General features: G+C 35.1%; 1 protein-coding gene across 1 annotated transcript; it reads left to right on the forward strand.

The window, feature by feature from the left end:
* The first annotated feature begins 688 nt into the window (after positions 1-688).
* On the forward strand, positions 689-10,885 carry LOC127446369 (dermatopontin-like). Its single transcript, XM_051707262.1, has 4 exons — positions 689-1,110; positions 9,282-9,407; positions 9,962-10,069; positions 10,239-10,885. Exons 1-4 carry the CDS (start codon positions 704-706, stop codon positions 10,303-10,305), a joined length of 708 nt encoding a protein of 235 aa, XP_051563222.1. The 5' UTR covers positions 689-703; the 3' UTR covers positions 10,306-10,885.

A 10,885-nucleotide genomic window follows, 5' to 3' on the forward strand; every position in this document is an offset into this window, starting at 1 on the left:
GTTCGTTCTCGGTGGGGCGCGTGGTGAGTTGAGCGCGGATGCCGCGGTGGATGGTGTGAAGCCTCCACACGCTATGTCTCTTTGGCAACGCGCTCAACAAACCACATGATAAGATGCGCGGGTTGATGGTCTCAGACGCGGAGGCAACTGGGATTTATCCTCCGCCACCCAGATTGAGGCAAATCACTACGCGACCACGAGGACTTAAAAGTGCACTGGGAATTGGGCACTCTAAATTGGGTGAAAAAGGGGAAAAATCCCCCCCCCAAAAAAACCTATGCAAGGCAAAAGAAAATATAACCCAGACTACATTAAATACGGGTTGCGGGTATGGTAACCATATTGGGTCAGTACTTGATGTCCAATGTCAAAGTTTAAACACAAAGTTTACAAGCAAACAGGCAGGAAAATAATTCTTATAAGATTCTCATATTGATTATTTTCTGATCTCACATACAGTATGAGAGTGTAATATATATTTTAAAAAGAGTGATTATAATTCATACAAAAAAGCCTTGCTTGGAACTCACAAATGCTATTTCATCCAAAAGTTGCACCAAACTGTTTAACACAATGAATAATGAATTGAAAACAAAGAGAAATTTCTCTTTAAGACATTCATCTCAGGGTCACCAGCACAGTCTGGGAGGAGGTTGGATACATCCTCCTTAACAATACAAAAAAGTTCATTCCCTGACCATAAATGTCTGCTTGTGTTGCAAAGTATCACCCCTGGATCCAGACACAGAACATCTGGCCTGCACATCTCAGAGAGGCTTTAAGACAGAGGAAGCACTGCGAGGTTTCACAGAGATTCAGGATGAACTCAGCACATGTTCTTCTGGCTTTGCCTATGCTTTTGCTTTTCTCCAGAGTCAATGCTCAGCCGGGCTACATGCATGATGAGGGTGAAGATTGGGTGAATATGTGGCGCCAGGGCTTCAACTTCCAGTGTCCCCATGGAGAGGTCTTGGTGGCTATCAGGAGTTACTTTAGTGAAAAGGAAGGGTCTGATCGCCTGTGGAACTTTGAGTGCCAGAGGACTCCCTTCGACTGGGGAGAGCCCAGTGAATGCTGGTGGGACGATATCAACAGAGCAGGGATGGAATGGTATGTCTGAATGCATGCGGGTGACAGTGTGTTGCCAAACACAAGTCATACATGTAGGTTTATGCATGATTGTGAGTATGTGTTTTGTGTGATAAGATTCATTGTAGCATAGAAGACCACATTGTAAAACGTGGTAACCTGCAATTGTTACCTTGAGCCATTTTGACCTGATCTGACCCATAATGTTTTGTTGGTGTAACTGTAACCTAATGTAAGGTTGATTCAGTCATAATCATATTTTTGGCTTGAATAAAACCAGCTAATTTACATGTTACCACATGAATCACATTTTTTTATGTTAACTTTGAATGAAAATACACCCTGATGTTCCAGTCCAAATCATTTTAAAAGAGTGAGTTTAATACTGAGATTAATATAAAGAACATAGACATCAAACAAATCTGATACCTTTTCAAGTATCAAGTGTTCAGTCGATGAACACAAAGGACATAGTTACATTTGGATATGGAATTTCATCTAATAGTTCAGCTTTTTAGACAGTTACTTGGAAATGATTTATAATGCTACACAGATATCCTTTGCCTTTCCTTACACATGACTTTCTTCTAACCATGCCTAAAAAGGTTTGCATGTTTAGTTTACTCTGACTAAATCTGAAGTGGCAAGCTCTTGCATATATGATTAGACTCAGATGTGAATGTTTATTGAAGCTAGATACAACAAGAGTTGAGTGGTTGCGCTGGCAACATCATGATTATTTGTTTGTCACAGTTGAAAACAATTTAAAGTTTCTTAAATAGGACTGGAGAAAGACAAGCAGATAATATATCTTATGTCATTTAATCCTTGCCTTTGGTCAGCTGTTCTCAGTGAACCACAAGCCACAGAAGAGATATAATGGCTACACTTAAGTTTAAGAGCCTTGTTTAGTGCCAAAACAAAACTTTAACAAGCTGCCACAAATGTCCTCAGACATGTTTAAATGTACTAAGCACTGCACATTTGTGAATCACTTAAACACACTGACATTTCGCATTTAAATGCCCTGCAATTTATTGTGTTCTTCCTCATCACTTCGGAACATCTTGAGCCCATTTCGGTCTGTTATTATTTCAGAGGAAGCGTGAAAAGGACTTTGCCTCTGATGAACCGTCACTGACGGTCCATCAGGCTAAGTTAGTTATAGTGCCAGTATGTGACACATTTGTTGTTTCAGGATAAACAACAAAATAAGAGGTCTGTTACAAATTTTATTTTTTCTTGGAAACATATGTTATCAATTTAATGTTATTTCCAGTGCTGGGTGTAATGTGATTACAAAGTATTTAGTTGCTTCAATCTAAGTCAAGAAGTAGTGTACCAGACTACTATTTAAATGATTGTAATCAGATTACAGTTACGGACTTTTGGTTACATTACAATTGAATTTCTAAAATAATACAATTTACATAGAATACATTTAAAACAAGAAGAATTACACTTACAATTACGTTTTACAATTTTAGTAATTAGTTATCTACAATGGATCACTTTTTGAGTAAATTACTCAGCACAACCTTATTTCTACAGTCAATGATGTGTCAATTTACTATGCAATGCACACTTTTAGGATTTTAGAAATAAAGGAAAAACAGATTAAATAGATATAGGTCTAAAACTTCAAGACATCAACTTTCCAATCAAATGGTACAGTAGTCTCCATTTGATTTTGCTGCACATACACTGGTTTTGTTGTAAATACTGTATATTGTATATATGCAAATATTATATATTATATTTGTGCAGTGTTGGGTGTAATCTAATAACATATTAATTAGTTACTGTAATCTTAGTTCTTTTTAGTCAAAAAAGCATAACATTTATATGCTTGTAATCAGATTACAGTTACTGACTTTCAATTAATTTAATTATTTTGAAGTACATTATAGGGTTATGCTTATTTCTCATATATTATTTATGTAGGATACATGAATTATGGCCCCATAACGAGTCATTGTGCAGGAGAAACATGAGGTGCTGAGTGTAAGAATGAACAAGGAAGAAATATAGACATTATTTTGAATTTGTTGAGTGGAAAATTGTTTTAGAAAGTAACTTAAAAGCAAATTAATTAGTAATGTTATGACTTTTTCAATAAAGTAATTATTGAAGTAATCTGATTACAATTTTAGATAAATAATTAGTAATTTATAGTGGATTACTATTTTTAAGTAACTTACCCAACACTGTATTTGTGTATATGTAAATATACAGTATATATACATTTGAGTACGTGTGTTTGTAGTGCAGTGTATAGGTACAACTGTGACAAGAACTTCTGTGATGTTCATATGATATACACACACACTTACACACACACACAAGCAGCCCAAGGATGTGAGATTGAATTTGGGAATGCTGATGTGTCATTTAACTTGCTAGTTGTGTATTAAACATAAAGCCTCTGTCAGCCATCTGCCACTCATCTGCACATCATGAGAGCAGAAGCACTTTAGCTAATAATTACAGAGACAAAGCCATTATGACTTTGATAAACACTAAATTTGGTATTCTTGTTGTATAAACATGACTGCACATCTATGAAGCTTCAGTGTTCTGTCAAATTCATATTAAAATAATATTCAGTGTATCAAAAAGCTTTTTTAGTGGATACAAACAAAACATACATCACAGTCCCTCATAGTACATGCCATTCTGACAGTGGATTACAAATAAATTAACTTAACAAAATGCACACACTATTCTCAGATTTTGCCTGGTTTACACAAAGACCCTATGACTAACGTCTTGGAGGGAAAACTGACCAATTAAAGCCTTATGAGACTTGCTTGGACGGCATTAGACAGTAAAAGTTTTGTTGTTCTGAACACATTCAGGATTAAACTTTTGCTGGAAAAACAAGTTTATAGTCACAGTGCTAGTATGTAACAGCAGGACACTCTACGAACAGATAATCAATGCAATAGTTCGCCCAAAAATGATAATGCTAATTTATTCACTCTCATGTTGTTCCAAACCCAAATTTACCTGTATTTTCTTTCTTCTGCAGAACTTAAAAGCAACTGTTTTAATGAATATCACAGCCCGTCTTTTCAATACAATTGCAGTGGATAGTGCCTTACTTTAAAACTTAAAAAGGGACCCTAAAGTATCATAAAAGTAATCCATGTAGTTTGTGCATCACATACCATTAGTCTTCTGAAACTTTATTGAGTTTCAAGTAAATAAATCAAAACGACCTCCCTACCTTAAACCTTAAACCTTAAACCTTAAACCTAAACCTAACCAATAATGTCATAAAAGTTAACGTGAGATGAAAAACACAATTGCTAAAGCAACCACATCATTTTGTGGTGCCTTTATGACTCTTTTGGTTCACGTGTCAACTTGCGTGCTCTTCAGGACTCATACTCCGGTCCTTTGTATTGCATGTGCAATGCTTAACAAACCAATCCAATTTAATTTAAATGTCACTTATTTCACCAATGAAATCCACGCACAACATATTTGGCCACAAAATCCTCTCTCTTACAATCTCCTCCATTTTATTTTAGCCAAGAAAAAAGTTACTTTTTACTTTTTTAATACTTAAGTCCAATTTAATGTGAATACTTTTTTACTTTCACTCAAATATATTTTTGGCTAGATACTTTTCACTTTTCACTTAGTATCAATACTTTCACTTAAGTATAATTTCTGAGTACTTTTAACACCTCTGGGTGCATTAGTATAAACATCATAATGACGGTTTGTTCTTTTTGACACTGTTGCCTTTGGCTTGCCAACTGGGGATACGAAGGCACTATTTTTGGTAGAGCTGCTTTGAAAAGTGCTATACAAATGAAGTTGACTTGACTACACTTGTTTGACAATGCAGTACTCAACATCCTGCATCTAGACTCTGACTGGCCACAGGAACATGAATGTTTGTCCAGAATGTTTAAAATGAAAAATGATTCAGAGCTATCTCATGATTTTCCTCCTATAGAATCTCAATATGAGATGGTTGCCTTATTTCCTTCTTAAAATAGTTCTAATGTTATGTGATTTATGCTCTAACACCATAAATGTCACAGTTCTTTCCTGTGTGTTTTTGGCCAACATGTTTGGCTCAAACTCTTCACATCCTGTCCAGAAAGACATTTCTTCATGGAAAACCCTTAAGATCACTTCTTTGTGACTCTCCTGACGAAAGTGACCTAATTTGGCCAATTCTCCAGATTGTTAGAACAGGAAAAGTCTGGTTGCTGAAATCAGTCTCTGAGGGAAAAACAACGGTGCCAATGGCTATTCAATGTTCCATCAAGCTCTCTCCCCCACTCCAAGAACACTGGGAGAAATTTTCCACTGGGTTAATTGGACTCAACATAGTTTTCCTTGATCCCTGCCCACTTTAGGAGAATTCCTTAGACAACAGGGGGATTCAGTGACATCAGCTCCCTACTGTCTACTGTTGACTATTAGAGCTTTTTGAAGGGGTTACTATATGCCAGTCTTAATGTGTGCTGGGGATATACAACTAAAATCATATTATGCTGTCTTAAAGGGATTGTTCACCTAAAGATAAAAATGCTCTCATCAATTTACTCACCCTCATGCCATCCCAAATCTGTATGACTTTCTTTCTTCTGCAGAACACAAATGAAGATTTTTAGAAGAATATTTCAGCTTTGTAGGTCCATACAATGCAAGTGAATGGTGACCAGACCTTTCAAGCTCCAAAAATCACATAAAGGCAGCATAAAAGTAATCCATATGACTCTAGTGATTAAATCTGTGTCTTCAGAAGGGATATAATAGGTATGGGTGAGAAACAGATAAATATTTATGTCCTTTTTTACTATAAATACACTTTCAGTTTCAGAATGTGAAAGTGGAAGTGGAGATTTGTAGTAAAAAGGGATTGAAATATTGATCTTTTTCTCACCCAAAGTGCTTGCATCACTTCAGAAGACATACATTAAACCACTGGAGTCGTATGGGTTACTTTTATGCTGCCTTTATGTGATTTTTGGAGCTTCAATGATCTGGCCACCATTCACTTGCATTGAAATAACCTGCAGAGCTGAGATTTTTCTAAAAATCTTTGTTTGTGTTCAGCAGAAGAACAAAAGTCATATACATCTGGTATGGCTTGAAAGTGAGTAAATTATGAGAAAATTTTCATTTTTGGGTAAACTATCCATTTAATTCAAGTGATAGTACAAAACATTATTAGCTAGCACACAGTATAATCAATATATTCATTATTATGTGCTATGGTTAAACTCTCAGTGAAAACATCATTGCATTAAGGAGAAAGATCAACCAAAAATGGAAAATCTGTCATCATTTACTCACGGTTATGTTGTTACAAACCCGTATGACTTTCTATGTTCCGCTGAAGACAAAAGGAGATGTTAGGCAGAATATCACCATTCATTTTTATTGTATGGATAAAAGATGCCATGAAAGTTAATGGTGACTGAGACTAACATACAGCATAATATCTCCTTTTGTGTTCCACAGAAGAAAGAAAATTATACAGGTTTTGAATAACTTGAGTGTGAGTAAATGATGAGGGAATTTTCATTTTTGGGTGATCTATCCCTTTAAGAATTACATTCCATTTTGATTTTTTTTCTTTACATGAAACACTAACTGTGCTCCTACAAGGAGTCTCATTGTAAGAGAGTTAATGGAGAAAGTACTGAATAGAATAACATCAAAAGGCCATATCTGAACAATGCCTTCAGACAGAAGGCGAATACCGACTCAGTTCTGTATGTGCTGTTCTAGTGTGCTGATGCATAATTATTTCATGTGCACTCAGAATTATGTTGAAAGAAAAAACTGTGGCTCACTGAAGTGTTACAGGAATTAGAAGGCAGGTCTTTAAACCACAATTTTTGGACTGAAGAGTTTTCACTGACATATCTAGTGTGTATACCTGTAACCATGCGTATTTCCAAAAGCCCTCAAAATTAGACACTGAGTTGAGCCATGAGTGGATAATCAATTGCTGACATGATTGCTTAGTATGAATAGTCTCTACACTCCATTTTATTAATCATTTGAGAGAGACTTCCTTCCGTCCTCTCTCCCTTTTAACATTAGAAGAGCAGTCACTTTGATTTGCACAACAGTGTAGATGACATTCCAGTGAGAGAAGGCCTTGGCCTACTTCCAATTGGTGAAATGGTTACCCCTGGTCTTAGTGTTTCTATGACAATAGTCTTGCACTGCTGGTGGCTGGGGAGCAGGTCAACACTTAGGATTGCGTCTCTGTTGTGATGACAACGGTTTGTGTGTGCCATAAACAAGCAACAACTTTAAATAAACCTGTATTTATAGAACATTTTAAAAACTACTCACAGTCTCATCAACATGTCAGGCGTGACATTTTGTTGACTTCGCAACTATATACACAAACAAATATTTCTGTCTACTTTTAATATTTACACATTTGATTTTAGAAATTTTCATTAAACTGAATTGAGTGATCTTTAGCATTGTGAAGTACTTAATTACGAAAATACACTTTGCTGTCTTCTAAAAGACATTTTCATCATTGACGTGTTAAATCAATTTTGAATTACTTGCAGTGATATTTTAAAACCCCTTAAACACACTAACTAAAAATGAATATTCTGCTATTCATGGTTAAAAAGTTTGTCCTACCTGCTGGAGTTTATTACAATGGTATGTGTAAAAACAATTATGGGTGATGAATGAAAAATATGTAAATGGCTAAAATAAATCTTAATGTATGGATCCTCTTGAGTACACTGTTAAATATATATATATATATATAAACGATTAACCAGTATTTTCTTCTTGTAAAAATATTTAAACATCATCAAAACAATATACATTTACTAGAGAGGCAAAATTGTTATTGTAAGCAGTTTTGTCAAATATTTCAGAGACTTCAGAGCATGCATCTAAAATTTAAATATTTTAGTCTATTTTTAAGATTTATTATTTTCATACTTTATCGCTGTATGACAAATTTCAGAATTGAGTAATCTTTAAGAAATCTACATATTATTAATTAGGTGGAACTGTGTGTACACAATTAAACATAAAGGTGCACTCAGTAACTTTTGTCTTTGTGTCATCTTGGACGTACACTGACACCTAGCGGCTTGGATGCAGAATAATTTAAAATCAATATTTTTCAGTTTCAGATGCCATTGCAGAAATTTATTATTCACAGTCAGCCATGATTATTTGAATCAATGAGTGAAAGTGTCAAGTAACAGGACGGTTACTGAGATTAAGCAAGTAGTATTCGGCTGGTCATGTGATTCTAAAATGGCAGCCCCCGTGTGTGGACCCTCTCCATGTAGAATAATACAGCTTCTATAAGGTTACTGATATGACTGGAGTCTTCATTTTAACATAATTGGTCATGATTTTCTACATATGTCACAAAATTACAATGAATGACTTTAGGAGTTAAACTTTTTTAATGAGGAAAAGATGACTGAGTGCTCCTTTAAATAATTCACATTTATGCTTAATGTATAATAATGTAGATTGAGTAAAGATTACTAATTTCAGTTTGATAGAAACTTGTCAATGAAATGCTTGAACTAAATAGGCCTAATAGTCTCAAATATTTTTTGTTTAATAGTCTAAAAGTAATTTTGTTCTGGTTTTAAGCATAAATCTAACGCAGTTTAGTAAGGTGTTAGTGGGTAGGAAAAATAAACACAATCCAAGATGTTTTCTCTGAAAACACACCTTATTATCTTACACAATTTTTCTTCTCAAGTATTTTTTTCTTGTTTTAAAGATGTTTCAGTATTTTTGCTGAAAACAAAACAAAAGTACTGATTAGGAAAATGACTTTTTGCAGTGTAAAAACATAAAATATTGCCTTATCCAAAACCCCATTGACTGTAATGGCAAAATGGAGCCAATGGAGTCCGACAAAATGAAGAGAACTAATGCCGTGTTCCAGAAAAATGTATGTTTGTCAGGCACACGCTCCTCTCACTGTTTAAGTCAGCCTTTCTCTATAAACAGGAAGATGCACACAATACAAGGTCAATAGCTAGGACAAACACACCTTAGACAACCGCATTTCATGTGTGACACTGTTCCTCTGACTCCTCTGAATACACAAATTATTCCAAAGCCACTTTTTCAATGTAAAAAAATACCAAATGTTTATTGGTCTGCCTCGTTTCTCCATATGAAAGCCATATTTGTACTGTCTACAGGTCCTCTGTTTGCTCTAACAATGGGCTGGTTGCTGGCGTGCAAAGTCAGTACTTTGATGCAGTTCTGGATCGGGAATGGCAGTTCTACTGTTGTCGATACAGACGCAAATGCCCGTATTCCTGCTGGTGAGTCTTTCAGCATTAACCACCAATCCAAGAAGCCCCGGTTGAAACAAAAAAGGATGATCTAATATACCTGTACTAACATATTTACTGAAAAAAAGCTATACACACCCCGAGGATCCAGTATTATTTAAAGGGTTTGTTCACCCAAAAATGAAAATTCTGTCATCGTTTATTCCCCCTCATGTTGTTCCAAAATAGTATGACTTTCTTTTTTTCATGGAACTCAAAAGAAGGTCTTAGACAGCATGCTAGTCTCTGTCACTGTACACTTTCATTGCATCTTTTTCCATACAATAAAAGTGAATGGTGACTGAGTCTAACATTAGGCCTAAAATCTACTTTAGTGATCAACAAAAGAAAGTAATATGGTTTGGAACAACAAGAGGATGAGCAAATGATGACATTTTGTACACATGTACACATTAATCATTGCCCTGGGTGTCTTCTGGTTATTAGAGTAAAATAGGATAACTTCTTAAGACTTGTTCTTAAGGATGTTTTTCATATAATTGATAACTTTTACCTTTAATTGGGGTTTCATAATTTATGCACAGGAAGACATCTGATGTACCGGAGTACCACAGGGAAGAGGGGGAGATGGTGATCCCCACTTACGGCTATTTCATCAGGGGAGCTCAAACTACTTTCAGTGGTGTAGTGAGGTCTGTATGAACACTTCCTCTTCCTTGGGAGATTCTGCCCCTGATGTATTTGAATAATAATAGCATCCATTTTATTCAATTTTGATGCATCACAGTAATTGTTTCAACAGTTATAAATACTGTATTCCCTTGGTGGGGAGTGACCAGCCTGTTTTTCCATGACTTGCAGGGATCGGCAGTGGAAGTACATCTTGTGCCGAATGACCGACTTTGATTGTGAATTTCAGAACTTCTAGACTGCTTTTTTCAGTTAATATGCTTACTGACATGTCTATGTGAAATGAGCACGCACACCACCACAAGAGCACTTATAATTCTACTAATTAAAAATGTGTGCCATACCCTGAGAATTATGCAAAACAAATAATATTTTTTTTTTTGCACATATGATATTTTGTCATTCTTTTGCTCTGTGTAAGCTGGCATGGATTGCTTTGTTCTCACATTTAGCTCTCATTTAGCTTGTTCTACTTATTTTAAAAAGTAAAATTACCAACAATAACAAAACAAAAAAATATATTTTTCAGAAGGTTTTGTTCTTTATCATGAATAAGGTGCACAAATATGTTATATGAACATGTAATAAGAACTGCATGATGTTAAAAGTATTTTGAACACTCTAGTTTGAGTATCTATGATAGCAGTTTAACATTTTGTATTACTACCTTAAAAAAAGTTTCGATGACCCAAAGGAATTCTTTTTTCTTTTTTTCTTTTTTTCTTTTTTTCTTTTTTTTTTTAAATCAAGAGCTGTTCAGAAATTCTGAATTCTTTGTGGTAAAGGATAGAACTAATAAAGCCCCCTTTTCTCCCATA

Source organism: Myxocyprinus asiaticus, chromosome 9, assembly GCF_019703515.2.
Source record: "Myxocyprinus asiaticus isolate MX2 ecotype Aquarium Trade chromosome 9, UBuf_Myxa_2, whole genome shotgun sequence".
In the NCBI taxonomy this organism is placed as follows: domain Eukaryota; kingdom Metazoa; phylum Chordata; class Actinopteri; order Cypriniformes; family Catostomidae; genus Myxocyprinus; species Myxocyprinus asiaticus.

Coding starts and splice junctions, on each gene's coding strand:
- LOC127446369 (XM_051707262.1), top strand. CDS start 704: ATGTCTGCTTGTGTTGCAAAGTATCACCCCTGGATCCAGACACAGAAC. Junction 1,111..9,281: donor AACAGAGCAGGGATGGAATG/GTATGTCTGAAT, acceptor TACTGTCTACAG/GTCCTCTGTTTGCTCTAACA. Junction 9,408..9,961: donor AAATGCCCGTATTCCTGCTG/GTGAGTCTTTCA, acceptor ATTTATGCACAG/GAAGACATCTGATGTACCGG.